The 15525-nt window shown below is 49.6% G+C and overlaps 1 protein-coding gene across 1 annotated transcript in view; it reads right to left on the bottom strand.

Annotated features, from left to right (window-relative positions):
• The window catches only part of FAT2 (FAT atypical cadherin 2), a 42196-nt gene that overhangs the window by 19794 nt on the left and 6877 nt on the right, over nt 1-15525 (bottom strand). The window contains exons 3-9 of the mRNA XM_032196984.1: nt 11993-12054; nt 10829-11140; nt 10029-10239; nt 7539-7678; nt 5817-6092; nt 5184-5394; nt 138-4190 (exon numbers count right to left, since the gene is read on the bottom strand). Of these exons, the coding sequence (XP_032052875.1) occupies nt 138-4190; nt 5184-5394; nt 5817-6092; nt 7539-7678; nt 10029-10239; nt 10829-11140; nt 11993-12054 (5265 nt within the window). The remainder of the gene's footprint in view (nt 1-137; nt 4191-5183; nt 5395-5816; nt 6093-7538; nt 7679-10028; nt 10240-10828; nt 11141-11992; nt 12055-15525) is intronic.

The raw sequence follows: 15525 nt of genomic DNA, 5'->3' as shown, positions 1-15525 counted from the left end.
ACTATTTCTGATAGGACTGTCAGTGTAATGCTATTTCTGTATCAGTATTTTACAAGACAAGGTATCAAAGCCTCACTTGGAGATGAAATTCTAATTATTCTTGCCCATTTAGAAGATACAAAGTCAGGCAAACTCACCGGTAATGTAGCAGGTGACCCGCCGGTTCTGCTCAGAGATGTCTGCATCGATGGTGCTCAGTGTGACAACCACCTGCCCGGGCTCTGCGTTCTCAATTACCGATCCTTTATAGAAGTCTGATGTGAACTGTGGGGCGTTATCATTTTCATCAGAGACAGTCACCTCCACCAGGGTTTGGGAAGAGAGTTGGACTTTCCTGCCATGGTCAGTGGCGACCACATAAAAACGATAAGTCTCCTGAGTTTCACAGTCCAGCTCTTTCAGTGTGGTGATCCATCCACTCTCTCCATCAATGGTGAAGAGTCCTCGGAGGTTGCCAGACTCTGCTTCCAAGCTGTAGGTCACCTGCCCATCGCTTCCAGTGTCCTGGTCGTTAGCTGTCACTTGAATGACTGTGGTTCCTGATGGCATGTTCTCCATGACAAAAGCTTTGTAGGGATCTGCCTCAAAAACAGGTTTGTTGTCATTGATGTCTTGCACTTGGATATTCACGGAGACCAGGGAGACCAGCTCAGTCTCCTGATGCGAGCAGTGTGCCATAACATCAATCTGGTACCACTTGGTGGTCTCATGATCCACTGCCTTTTTGATTTTCAAAGCCCCTGTTTGTTCATCCATTGTGAACACCTCGTCCTTGTTACTTTCTGTGGTGGTTCCCTTCACCAGGCTGTATATGATGGGATCCTCTGCAAAAGCTTTGACCGACCCTATTTCTGAACCTTCTGGAAGGTCCTCAGAGGCTGAGAATGTGTAAAGGGGCTCAGAAAACCTTGGCAATGTCACCTCCCTGGGGACAATTTGAAGGTTCACTGGGACAAGGGAGTTCCAGTGAGGGGGCCTGCCATCTTCAGCTTTCACCTTGAAGTTAAAGGCTCTGTTTTCTAAACCAACAAGGCTCTCTTTCACCTTAACCACCCCAGTGGCAGCATTGATCTCAACAAGGTCTTCTGCCACATCTTCTACGGAGTCAACGGAGTAAATGACATCTGCATTTGCACCTTCATCGGCATCATAAGCCAGTACCTGAATGACGGGGGAGCCCTTGCTTACGTTGGACTGGATGGACAGCGTGTATTCAGATGCTTTGAACTGAGGTGGGTTGTCATTCTCATCTGTAAGGATTATTTTGACAGTGCAGAATGCCACCTTCCCACCCCCATCCTTGGCCATGACTTTAATGGCAATGACTCTCTCGGTGGAGTTTTCCCTGTCCAGTTTTTGCAGCGTGGTAATATGGCCTTTGTTATCTATGGAGAACTTCTCATCAGCAAGTTTATTTATGATGGTGTAGTCTATAGTGCCATACGGGCCACCGTCTGGGTCGATAGCCAGCAACTCAATCACTTTGGTACCTATCTCAGCATTTTCTGCCAGCTCTGCCTCGTACACATTCTGCCGAAAAGAGGGGCTGTATTTGTTGGCATTGGTGGTGTTGATATACACTGGCACCGTGCTCTTGAAAACTCCATCTGAAGCAGAAACTCTGAGATTGTAAGATGACTCCAAGTCCTTTTTGCAGCGGTTGAACATGGATATTATTCCAGAAGTGCTGTTGATGGTGAAATGCCTGTTGTCGTTGCCTGAGAGTATCACATATTCCAGTCGGGTGGTGTCTCCGCTGTCGGGGTCCAGGGCCTGGACTTTTATCACAATGTGCCCACACGTAGCCATTTCGCTTACCTTGGCTTCATACTGAAGCTGGCTGAACTCGGGAGGATTGTCATTGATGTCCATCACATCCACAATTACCAGGGCATCGCTGCTAAGTGGAGGCATCCCATGATCTGCAGCTCTCACTTTCATGCGAAACTGCTGATTTTTTTCATAATCAAGCGCTTGAGCTGTTGTTATTTGCCCTGTGCTGGCATCTATATTAAAGAACTTGGTAGCATCTGAACCATCATCCAATATCTGATAGGAGACAACTTTGTTTCTGCCTGAATCTTTATCAGAAGCAAAGATCTGGATAACAGGGGTATGCGCGGGCATACTCTCTGAGACAGACGCTGTGTAGATCATCTGAGAAAACACCGGCGGGTTGTCGTTAATGTCCTCTACCTCCACCTCTACCCTGGCTTCTGAAAAGGACCCTAGTGCTGTGTCTGTGGCTCTAACAGTGAACGTGTGTTTTGTCTCCAGCTCATAGTCCAGCTGGCCTGTGACAGTAAGGACACCGGTTTTGAAGTCGGTGCTGAACAGCTTCAGGGAGTCTTCTTCCACAATGTTGTAGATGAGGCGCAAGCCCTCAGGGCTGCGGGCCTGTATGTGGAGGATAGAGGTGTACAGGGGGATGTTTTCTGGCACCTTCACTCGGTAATACAGACTTTGGAACAGAGGGTTGGATTTATTCCTCACGCTGATCACAACCTCCTCTTCAGCGAGGAGCGGAGGCTCGCCTTTGTCCTTAGCAATGACTCGGAGGCTGTATTTATTCAATGCTTGGTAGTCAAGGGGCATCTTTAGTGAGATGTCTCCTAGGTAGGGGTCGATCCAAAAATACTTGTAGTCCTCTGCGAATGAGTAGGTAATGGCCGCGTTATTGCCTATGTCTTTATCTGTTGCTGATACCTGAAAGAGTACATCACCTGGCTCCGTGCCATCCTGCACCGAGGTGTAGTACGGCACGTTCTCAAACTGGGGTGGATTGTCATTGACATCCTCTACATAAACTTTGACCGTGGCTTGGGACACTCTCGGTGGTTTCCTGTTGTCCTTCACCTCCACCGCTACCTCGTGCATGTCTTGGGTTTCACGGTCAAATTTCACACCCTTGGTCTGGAGTACTCCAGATGCCTGGATCATTTTGAATCTTTCCTTCCCGTTCAAAAGTGAGTAGAAGAGCGGTTCATTTAGCTGATAGCCCTTGACCCCAAGAACAGTGAGAGTCTTTTCATCTGTAGAGTTCTCCATCACACTTGCTGTGTATATATCCTGATCAAATTTTAAGCTAGAACCTTGTACTTGAGTTAAATTTAGTTTAACCAGAGCAGTGCTCTTATATAAGCCATCACCAGCTCTGACTGTGAGTTCACGGTGGCTTCCCAAGCCGGTAGCATTGAGAATGGAGATGAGACCAGTGAGTGGATGAATATAGAAAGCATTATCAAGGTTTCCTTCCACGATGCTGTAGGTTACCTCTGAATCTGCGTCTTTTGCCTGCACTGACAAAAGCTCCATCCCTGGATGGACAGGTAACAGGACAGAAAGCTCGTAAGTGTCTTTGACAAAGACTGGAGGTGAGTCATTCACATCTTTAACATGGATTGTCACCTTGGCTGGCTTGGATGCAAATAAACTGGGACTTCCACTGTCATGTGCGTGTACACTGAAGTGGAAAACTGGGGTAAGCTCATAGTCTATATCAGCACGACTGGTAAGGGTCCCTGTGCTGGGATCTACTGTAAAATATTTCAGTGCTTCTGGTTCCAAAATCTCATAGACCAGCAAAGCATTGGAGTCTTGGTCAGCATCTGTTGCGTGCGTCACCAGGGGAGCATTGCTCTCATCCAGAACCATGGTTTGTGACGGAGCGTTCTCCATGATCCAGCCAGTGAAGGCAGGCTTAACGAAGATGGGCACATTGTCATTCTCATCGATGACATAGATAAGCACCATTGTGTCCATAAAAGCTCCAGCCATGTTGGTGCCACGGACTTTCAACTGGTAAAAAGACACCTGCTCGAAATCTAAGCTCTTCTGGGTGGAAATAAGGCCTGACTGATAGTTCATGGAAAACACTCCATCTCCATTTCCATCTTTTATTTCATAGCTGACTGGTGACAAGCTTGTGGCTGAAACCTGGATCAGAGGAGAGCCAACAGAAGTGGATTCACTGATTTCTGTGATGTATTCGGGCTCTGGAAATTTTGGAGGGGTCCGATCAGAGGGTCTAATGCGGACATGCACCGTAGCAGAATCTTTAAGCTGGGGGAATCCTTGGTCTTCTGCCTTTACAATGAGTGTAAATCTCTCTTGCTTGGATGGGTCCAGTTTCTGGGCAACTGTAATAATTCCGGAATGTGGGTCAATGCTGAAGAAACCTTCCCCATTACCTGCAAGAAGAAAAATGACAAAGTAAAGAATGAAAACACCCTCTTGCTCCAGGCTTTCTGTGCCTCTTTTCTACAGATGCTCCTAATTTCAGACCTAATTAACATCTGTTTCTTTAATTGAGAGACAACAATCTTCTTCATTAATTTCTAAATAATTTTCATTCTAAGAACAATGAACTCATTGAGATCTATGGGCTAACATTTAAATCAATCAAAATGTAAATTAGAGAATAAATGCTCTTCTGATTTGAGCTTATTTAGTGGTGTCAGAGCTTGTGCTTGAGACTTCTGCCTTGTGTGCAGAACACGGCAGCACAGACGGTACTAGTTGCTTCAAGCCCTGTCATGCTTATAATTACCAATACTTCAGGAGCAATTAAATTCCCCAGTCCTTGATCTCAATTGCAGTGAGAAAGATGGAGTGGCGGATGGTTTATCTTCTGCAAAGAATTTGCCTGCTAAATAGGCAGTGTGGCACAACCACAAGTATTTAAGTCTTAATCTTTAGAGTAAATGATAAAATACCTGCCCACTGAGCTTGTATGACCCTAAAAGACAATCAATTAATGCTGAGAGGCTGTTCCCCTTTTCTGAGGATGTATTTCTTGGTAGAACTGTTGGAATTGATGACAGAAGTTGTGCAAAGTGAGTAGTTTTGCCTAAATACTGGACAGTGATCCCTCACTCCATTCTGATGGATGGGAAGATCAGATTTTACGTTGTTCTGACTTGCCTGGTCATATTTTACCATAGATCGGTGACACAACACTGAACTGTCTTCTTAAGGAAGGATGCTAACATTCCATAACATGGAAATTACATTCTTGCTCTAGATTTTCTCTGGATAGGAAGGGAATGACAGCTCAGAAATGCGCAGTTTGCTGGTTTTTTTTGCAACAACCAGAGAAAGCTGGACAGCTGGCTGCCCACCAGCTACAGCACAGAAGCAGAGGCATGCTCATAGCCCAAACTGCCTTGCTGCATGGCTCTCACCTGCCTGAAGAGAGTAGTGGATTTCGGCATTGGCTCCTTGGTCCTGATCGAGCGCTCTGACTTGTATAACCTCTGTGCCCACCGCTGCCGAGTCCAGCACTTCTGCTTCGTAATGGATGGTGCTGAACTGCGGGGGGTGAAGGTTGCAGTTCTCCACGTGGATGATGACCCGAACAAAGTTCCTCTTGATGGGCACCTCCTGGTCCCGTACCTGCATGACAGGGAGGAAGAGCAGGTACGGTCACACTTAGGGAGCAGGCAGTCTTCTGTGCACTGGGCTCCCACTATTTTGTCAGGACCCTTACAGAGGCTGATGGGTTTCATCGATACCAGCCCCTCCTGCAAGTTTCAGAGCCAAAGCACAACCATGGAGTTGAAAACAAAAGTTAACAATTATCTGTGTTCCTGTTACAAGAAGCCAGTGGCTGTCTGATGAAAGTAGCTGGGTGAAGGGTGCATTTCACGGTTATGTTGTTAATTAGATTTATATAGTAAAATTTAACACCCTGCTTTCCTCTTCCCTGTCACTCTAGGCAAATTCTCCTTCAAAGACTTGAACCAGTCTGAATTTTTTCACCAACCCGTATATCCTGGTGAAGCTGAGGGATTTGGCAGGGTTTGGCTAGGACTCACCATCACTGTCAGGGTGTGTTGTGGCATGGGCTGGGAACTGAAGCCTTCTGCTGTTGTGAGGACCCCGCTGCTAGGATCCAGCTGGAAAAGTCTTGTGCTTTTGGGGTCCACGCTGCCATGAATGGTGTAGATGAGCCCCTTGCCTTTGTCCTTGTCTGTTGCGCTGACTTGAAGGATTTCCCTCCCCGAGGGGGTATCTTCAGGTATCCTCACCTCGTAATGGCTCTCCAGGAACTGGGGACGGTGCTGGTTGATGTCAATCACGTGGATAAAGGCCTGTTGGGGAGACAGCACAGTGAAGGCAGCAGAGCCTTGAGAGCCATGATTTATGGAGCCATGCAAAATCTCATCTCCTATTCCCTCTTGGGTGGGACAGTGTTCTGAGCCCTGTAACCATCACAGCCTCTCCAACACTTGGACCATGGTGACTGGGAACCCCTGCTGTGCCTTCTTCATGTGCGTGGAGAAGCAATGCAAAATAAAAGTTCACAATCTGCACTTTTTAGACAAATCTTCCCCTTTGAGAGCAAAGCTCTGAGAATGGCCTGTCTGGGCCCTAGTTGCAAAGTCACCTAGTTTCTTCTGTTTGGTCTCACACCCTGACTGTCCCTCACCCCCATACTGACTTGTTGACTGCATCTGAGGAAGTCCCAGGCAAGGGTAGTAATTTGTTTCCTTTAACAAACCTGAACATGCCATGGGTGTTTTGCACCAGCAGGTTTCCTGACATCTGCCAGGGGCCTTGAGTGCCAAAATAAACTTGGGGATGAGATGCAAGGTGGCAGGGAATGCACACCAGGCAAGGCAGGGCTTTGTTTGTTTATTTGGAGCAATACCTGAAGATAATTGAGATAGCTCTCCATTAGCAGTGCGTTTCACAGGAACAGAAGCGCTCCTCATTCATCATCCCCCACAAACCTCCCCAGCCAATTTCCCACGATAAGCGTCACTGGTGGGTGACTCATGATCTAGGCCTTCCTCGGTAGGGAGGGCTGCATTTCTGGCTGCATCTTAGTTATGGAGAGAACGGTTGGTGAAAGATCAAGCCCTGAACACCCCTCCTGAGGGTAGCTAAAGATACGTGAACCTCAGCAGCCACAGGAACGGGGGCTCAGGGACATGCCTGAGAGCAATGTGCCTCCTTTCACCTGCTCTTGTTTTCATGTGGCAGCTCCGAGGACACAGCACCTCTGCGTTTGCCCCGCTCAGCCCCAGGCAGCTCCGAGCTGTTATGCTGTTAGTGCTCCATGTGCTGGAGCAGCACAGGGCAGGACCTGACCTCACCTCCTGAAGTTGTGTCTGCGCTGGGTTTACAAGGCAGCGAGTCCCAGGCTGTGGTCCCACAGACCCAAGCATGACCTAGCTGCACACACATTTACCTTACATCTTAGTATGTTGTTCCAGCCATGCTGTAATTTGGTCTGAGCAGCTGAGAGCGAGCTGAGGGCTGAGTGTGTGCTGCCATCCCAGCTTGGCCAGTGGTGTAGCTGTGTCCCTATATATCAGCAGGAAAGGACACGGCTTTCCTAGACTGTTTGTGTTTCCAACAACATAAAAAAAATCTTAGTCTGGGACTTGTGCAAGACTTGTGTCACTGTGTAATGATAGATCATGGTGTAATGAGATTCTTGTACCTGGCACCTTATCAGTGGAATCAGAAGGAAGATTCCCTTTGGCATACACTCATTCTTGATGGGTTTCTACTAAAGCAGAAAGGATTACCTGAGTTTTGATGGTAGTGGACCCGTCGGTGACTTCTACTGTCAGGTTATAGCTTGACTTTTTCCTTGCATCAAGGGCTCTTGCAATAACCATACTACCTGTACTCTTCTCAATATCAAAATCCATGTCATCATCACCACCTGAAATAAGAGAGAAATGAAAAATAAAAAAGGAAATGGTGGGAGAGTTACAGCTACATTTCTGTCTGGAGCTAGCTACAAGCACCTGCATGGCAAAGGGATTTCAGGAGCTGCCAGGAGATCTGAAGGATGAGGATCTCCCCTCCAGACACTGTACACAAACCACACACCAAGCTCACGCCCAGCCACAGAGATACGTGGCATGCTAGGCAGTACACCTGGAATGGGGGTGTGTAGGCATTTACCCCTGGAACTCAGCTAGTTGGAGGCAGTGCCATAGGCAAGGTTTCCCCCAGATCTGGAAAATCAATACAAAATGTGGACGCAAGAGACATGGAGAAGCTGGACAAGGAGGTAGTATCGGATAAGGACAAAGGAGTACGAGAGGAAAGATGAGGGAAATCAGAGAAAATGAGGGGGAGGAGAGGAGAATGGATGCACATATGCATGTGATGTCCTGGCTAGATTTGCAACAGACACACCTGAGCATTGATTTATTTGCACAAGGCCTCCAGCTGCACTGCATCACATGGAGCAGGTGCCTGCAGGGCTGAACAATGCTCCTGCTGGCCTCCACTTCAAGGTGACACCATGGGCATGCCAGCAGTGATCTTCATTGCCACGGCTGGGAGCCTGCGAGCTCCTGAAGCAGCCCAGATCTGGAACAGTTGGGGAAGCAGACGGTGCTTGCAGGGTGAGCAGAGCCCACTGCCTCCATGCAGATGGCTCCATAGTGCCGGGAACCATGGCCCAAGCAGCTCAGCACCAGCAGGCTGCCCCTCACGCTGTCCATTCGCACACCTCGCTTGCTGGTGGCTCCCTAGTTCTCTGTCACATATGAAGCACCACTATGTCATTCTGAGATTTGGCTAGATAGAAGCAGCTTTCTGCCACTGTATCCCAGCTCTCAGCTCCTCCATTCTTGGCTACCAGGTGCTCTGGATTCTGTTTTATGCTCTTACCAGCTGGGAAAATGTTGGCTGGCTGTTAATTGACACACCTTCCCTTGCGGGAGAAATGCAGGGGTTGCCAGCCATCTGGAGCAGCACCTTCCTGCTGGGAAGGAGACAGAAGGAAGCAGAGACAGAGGAAAAGGGAGGGACCCATGGATGCCTTTCCCTGACAGAAGACAAGGGTTCCCTCTGCGTGGTGCCAAAGGGAAAGAGGAAGCCCAGGAAAGGAGAGCCATTAAAATGCTGCTTTGTGAGAGTTTTTGCCAGCACCACCAGCCCAGTGACAGAGCCCTTGTGGACTGGGAAAGGCAAGATTTTGAGCATGGAGCTGAGGGCTCCTGGATCTCTGCCTCAGCTGCCTGACTGCCTGCTGCTGGGACGCCGAGCTGGTGAAATGAGGGCCTGTCCTCTTCCTCTGCTACACAAACCAACAGCACCCTGACTAGCATGTCGGGCACCAGGGACCACCAAAGACGAGACCGAGCACACAGGCAAGTGCTCAGCAGGTTCAGGATGGGATAAGGTTCAGAGGAAGGTGTCGTTAATGCTGCAAACCCACGCAGGCACTGCTGCTGCCAGATAAGCCTCGCGCTGATACTGCCTGCTCCTTGCAGCCTTGTATCTCCCATTGCTTAATTGTATTTACGCACCATTATCCCTGCCCTGACATTCTAACGGAGAAAGCTATTCACTCGCCCAATTAAGGCTTTGTTTGACGAGGGCTAGCCCTGCAGGCAATGTCAGGAAGAGGCTGTGCGAGGCAGATTGGGGCAACACTTCAAAACACCAAATTACCTGAGCACAATTGGCCCTCGTTTGTAGGACCAGTTCTGCACGCCCACTGCCTGATGAGAGTCCCTGGGGGGTGACAGCCCACGTCCCCTCTGCCCTGGCATCCCGTGTCTCAGAGGAGGCCCTAGAGCCACTTTGGTTTCATGTCTACATCACCCCCAGGACGCTGCGAGGTGGAAGCGATGGCCCCACCAGGCAGGTCCAACCAGCTCCATGAGGAGTCCTTCCTTCTCAGCTCCTTGGTGGGACCGTGGGCTCTGCAGGCAGGCAGAGACAGAGCTGTCTGCAGGACCCAGACACACCGTGGATCCTCACAGGGTGCTTTACCGTAACCCAAATGTCCCTCAGCTCCCAGGAGGAGCCGGGTCTGGTGTGCCCTGCCTTTCGGGAGACATCAGAGAATGCCTCGAACACTGGCAAGTGGCAGAATGTTGTTAAAAAAAGTGTGTTAGATAGTTGCACTTTGAAGCAGAGCCCTTGGACAGTTGGCTTTGTCTAGTGTAGCTAAAACCTCTCGGTGTCTGTGAGAAAGCTTTCCTGGAAGCCGAGGGAGTCGGGGCGAGCGCTCCGGACACCCTTGTGCGGGTGCAGTCTCTGTGCCTCACCTGTGATATTGAACCACACTTGGCTGGGGCCCATCTCGATGCTGATCACTCCCACCATGTGGTTCACGGGATCCGTCTCCATGACGGCGAAGTTAAAGTGGGGCTCGTCGAAAGCCAGCGGCTCCGAGGAAGGGCCGGGCCGGGCGACCCAGCTGATGTGAAGCCGCACGTGGGAGGAGAGCGGGGGGCTGCCGCCGTCCGTTGCCTTGACCTGCCGGGAGAGGCAGGGTGAGGGCTGGTTTGGCAATCTGCTGCAAGAACCGGGGCTGACTGGAGTGGTTAAAGCCCCCTAGGAAGCTGCTTCTCCCACCCACCGGGAATTTTAGGCACCCAAAGTCCCACAGAATACATCTGGTCCCGGTAGGCCATGCTCTGGCCTTGGTGGAGCCGTGCGACCCGAATGCCTCTTGGCCATCAAGCAAGCCTGCCGAGCTGAATGCACAGCGGGGGCCTGGGTCACAAAGCTCGTGAAGACCCACAGAAGAGGGTGAGCCCTAATCCTGAAACTCAAGGGCTGTTCATGTTTGGGTCCACATCCAGATGGGATTGTGGATCACCATGTCCATCTCTGATGGCGCATGGGATGGTCCATTTCAATCTTCTCCTCAATTGTCTATAGCTTCTTCCCTTCTGCATCACCTCTCATGCCCTCCCTCCCACTTTCTCTCTCTGTAGCCCACCCTTATCTCATACAAGATCTCCTCCCACCCCTGTATTTCATCCACCTCTTTCCTTCTTTTATCTTTTCTGTTTCTGCTCCCTTCCCTCTCCACCCACTCCCTGTTTCCCTCTCCTCTCACCGTCAGTATGTTGTATTCGGAGGCAGGAAAAGCCTTCCTGGAGAACACCATGCCAGTTGTGGGGTTGATGGTGAATATCCCCTCCTCCTCCTCCTCGATGGTGTAGGTGACCTGGCTGTTCTGGCCCTGGTCGCGGTCAGAAGCGATCAGCCTGTAGACCGGCAGTGGTGTCTCCGAGGCTTCTCTCTCGGGGAGCTGCACCATGAAGAGCTTGTGGGGGAAAGTGGGGGGACTGTCGTTGGCATCCAGGACTTGTATCACGACTCTGCTGGTGGACTTCAGGGCTGGGTCCCCATTGTCAGAAACAGCCACCTGCCAGCAAGCCAAAGGAGAAGGTGATAGAGCTGCTCGTTGTCTCCTGGGCTGTGAGCTGCCAGCCTTCAGGCTGAAGGTAATGAACATTACCTATTTCCCTCATCCTGAAGGATGATAGGGTTTTCACATGGATCTACGTTTGTACCTCAATGTTTTCAGACATTGCTCCTTTCCACAGAGCAAAACCTGGTGGCTGTACCTTGCAAGGCTTGTGCAAGTAGATGGCACGTGCCGTGAACAGGGCAAGGAGTGGGTCAGATCCCACTGCGAGGTCAGGCCATTGTCATTAGGGGCCACACAACCAAAAATCTCAGCCTGTATTGCAACGGCTGAGCAAGTTATTGCCCACCCTTGCTTTGCTGTGCCTGTGCATGCTCCCAGCTTGTTGCGCTGCAGACAGAAATGTTTTATCCTCAATCACCCTGACAGCCTGAAACACCCTGAGATCCCTATAATGTAAATACCTATAGCTTGGAGCGGCTAGGGATAGGGGCAGGCAGTGCAAAGCTACAGAATGATGTTCGGTACAGCGAGATAAATGACGGTGGATTCCTCTTTCTTTGGCAATTTATTATCCATCCTGCTAGAGGACAATTCCAGCCCTCTTCCTACCTTCCCACAGCTTCCAAAACAGGCCTTTTGCTCCAGTCTTCAGCAAGGAAATAATAAACCCTGCAGTCCTGCTGCAGCTGTCTCTTACGGCAACGCACACCATTTAATTAAGTTTCCCAGCAGTTGGGAGCTGATGGGATGAGATTCTTTCTCTGTGCTCCAACTTGCAAGGAAAGTTCTTTGAGGACTTAATACACTTGTAAGTAAATAAAGCTAATTACAATCATCATTACCCACCTCTAGGATATGTTCAGCCTTGTATTCTCGATCCAGCTGCCGCGAAGTTGTAGAAATCAGACCTGCCAAGGAAAAAAAAAACCACCTTTGAGCTTCAAGACTCAGCGTCCAAGGAGAACAAGGGCTGATCAAATCCCCATGTGCCCAGTGTGAGCATGCCTAGCAGGGCTGTTCCTTGCTCCTGTTGGGGTCAGAGGAGACAACAGGTACCCACAGAGAGCATCTGTCACTGCGGCTCGCTGGGTGGAAGGGCTGCTCTCCCTCCTCTGCCTGCAGGGACCCCGAGGGATGTGTCACCCACCCAATGCCCACCTCAGCTGAGGGGTGTGAAGACCTTGCGGTGAGGCACTTGGTGAGAAAGGCTGCAGGACGGTGAAAACAAAGCCTTTCTTATGCCTCTAAGTCAGAAACGTTCTGTGTGCACTGGCACAAGTTCGGCCTCTTAACATGTCTCAACTCCTATTTTCCCCGTGTTGAACCTTGCTCTTTGTAATTTACAGTGTTTTGACAAAACTTTGCCGTCTGTCTTGGGAAATACCCTCTCTTCTACCGCTAGAACAAATGCATTGAGGCTAAAAATAAGGTACATTGTTGATAGTAATGTCGGTGCATTATTTAACCCTTGCTGAGAGATGGGGTCAGTCCCCTAACACCTGCAAGATTTGAGGGTTTTCTAAAAAATAAATATTGTTTAACTGCAGGGAATAGGCTGTATGCAGGAGGGAAAATATGGCTTTTATAAAGTAGAGTTTAAATGAAAATCATCATAATTGCCTCTTTTTGGCCTAAGCTGAGTAGACGAAAGTGTGGAAAGGATGGAGCTGAGGTTTGAGTTTCCATGTCTTGTCTGATAATAGTCCTTACCACATGCCTTGACTCTTTACCATTGTTGAAAAGCGGCTCTAGACCATTTGCACAATTATTTTACAGACGATGGAAATTATGCATGTAACACATGATTTTCTGATGGCCCTCAAGTCTGACACCCATGAATTCTTTTGTCCGTTCCCTGCACCTCCTGCTGTTCCATGGCATTTGTTCCTCACTCAGGGAAGCCCTGCTTCCTCACACAAATAAAAATCAGGGTGAATTCTCCTGCCAAGCAACAGCAGTGATGCAGACCTTTGCTGCTGGGAAATGCTTTGCATGGGAGGCACTTGCAGTGGTGTGAGCACGTGCGCTTGTGCATCCTGAAGGGCTTACAGATCAGAGTGGCGTGAACCCCTCTCAACTTTCATGTCTGGTCCAAAGCCAAAAAGTTTTAATTAACAATATTGTTTTCAGTTGTATCATAACTCTTTGGTGTGTTGCTGTTTAAGCATGATGGGCAGGAGAACATTCCAAACGGCTGCAGGAAACATCGGGCAGCTGAAGGAGGGAGTGAGGAGCAGCTGCTTGGAACAAGGCTATCATTAACCGTTTCCACTTTTTCTCTCAAATTATTCGTGTTTGGCACCAGGCACTGCACTAAACATTTATTTGATGCCTTTACAATCATAAATCAACACTCCTTAATGTGCTACGACAAGAAGATTTGAAAGGCTCTTTTTGCACGTATGTCACGGATTTTTTTTCTCTCTACTCTTCCTTCTGACATTTTGGCAGGTGACGAGAACTCGGCAGTGGCCTGGGAGCACATTGGCTGGGGAGCTCCTGAATTCTTCCCAGGCTTGTGAGAGGCGGAAGGGCTCCAACAGGAGCAAAAAATCTTGATGTGCATGGAAATATTCTCTTAGTGGGGGCCTAAATAGGGAATCACAGCAGCGGTTTGCTGAGATCTGTGATGCTCCCGTCCACATTGCCAATAGGCTGGAGAGGGCAGGGAGCGAAGTCTGAAACTCAGCAACTTCAGGGAATGATTCATGATTTTGGCCTGACAAGTCCATAGGGCATGTAGCTGGATATCGCCAATGGAGCCACCCAGTACCTGTGGGGATACTGCGGACACTTCCAGTTTATCCGATTGCAAAATTCAGTTGCAACAGACTAATACCAAGTGTGCACTTGGTTACTGCATGCCAGCTGATGGAAGGAACTTAAACCACTCTAAAGAGATTATTTGGATCTGCCTGGCCACACCCTGAAATTCTTCTGCGACCTAACAATAAAAATGAAAGAAACAGGATCATAGCTGAGATTCTTACAGCTGGAGAAGGACTGTGATGGCAGGTGGACTGGGGCTTAATGGTTATCCTGAGCGTCTACGTAGGATGCTCAGATCTGCTGGGAAGCAAAAGCTGTCTCTGCTCTCCATCACGTACCTGTACCATAACCCTGTCAGCATTTTGGGGTTTAGCTTCCTATCTGGTGACCACAAGTCAAAGGGTTGGCTTCTCCGCCAGACCCCAGCCAAAATCCCTCTGTCCCTCACCCCAAGCCCAACTGCAGCTCCCAGTTGCTCCCCAGAGGTGGATACAGCTCTGCCATGAGGTCAGAAACCCCTCGTGGTTAAGGGTTCATCGCTCCCATTCCCACACAGGGCTGCCACCATGCACAACCTGCCCGCGGTGCTCCCGTGGCGGCTGAGCGCCCAGAGACAGGGAGACGGGGATCAGACGAGGTGCTCGAGAGAAGCCAGCTGGAATTCATGCTTACTTCTATTTGTTGCTGCTTGGTTATACATCCTGTGAGGCCGGAGGGCTCAAATGGAAGCAGAAACCATTATTTAAGGAAAACTGCTGACAGCTTTTGTGGCCTGGGGAAAAAGTTCCTCCCTTCCTCCTGCTGCCCCTTGCAAGGACCTGGGAAGTGCCCTTCAGTTTTTAATGAGAGTGTTCTGGTGTGTGCACGTGTGTGTTGTCAGCACAATCCCTGCCTCTCTAGAGAGCAGCAGCCAGAGTGGGTGTCCTGTCTGTGCTCACATAGATGGCCCTGAAGGTTTCTGATGGGACTTCTGGTGGCTTAACAAAACTGCTGAGGGTCCTGACTGCACTTGGCCGACTCCCTGAGCTCAGTGCTCACCTGGAGGTCCAGAAACAATCCTTTCTCCTGCTTACATGCAGCCAGGCTCAAGCCCTGCCCTAGCACCTACCTACATGCAGCAATGGGAAAGATTGTCTGCGATTCTCCCGCTCGCTGCCTGGAAAGGGGAGAGAGGAAAGCTGGTCGTGTTGGAACAGGAGCAGCAAAATTAACAGTGCGTTGTTGTCAGGGAACAAAAAAGAGTAATAACTTCTGCTGGCAAGAGCAGAGCTGGGGTGGAGGTTGCTGGCCCCCCGCCCTGGCTGCAGGGAGGAAAATCTCAAATAGTTAAAATAGCCAGAATCAGGTTTTTAAGCAACAAGGCTTTCACAGGAGCTGGGGAAGGGAAGAGGCTGTTCCCTTTAAATCCTCTTTTTCTTGTCCCACTCCTGTTTCCATTCCACACTCTCTGCTCTCTCCTATCACCTCCCTTTTTGTTCTGAGCTGGCTTTGCACTGGAGCTGTGGTACATGGCTCTGGCAGCAGCAGTGCAGCCAGCCCTCACATTCAGGGCTGTGTTGGGGTGATCTTCCACGGAGAGCAATGCAGGCAACAACAGGCAGCCTTGGGAA

This window comes from Aythya fuligula, chromosome 14 (genome assembly GCF_009819795.1).
Source record: "Aythya fuligula isolate bAytFul2 chromosome 14, bAytFul2.pri, whole genome shotgun sequence".
NCBI lineage: Eukaryota > Metazoa > Chordata > Aves > Anseriformes > Anatidae > Aythya > Aythya fuligula.
Note: the sequence above shows the minus strand (reverse complement) of the source record. Positions and strands in the feature narration are given on the sequence as shown.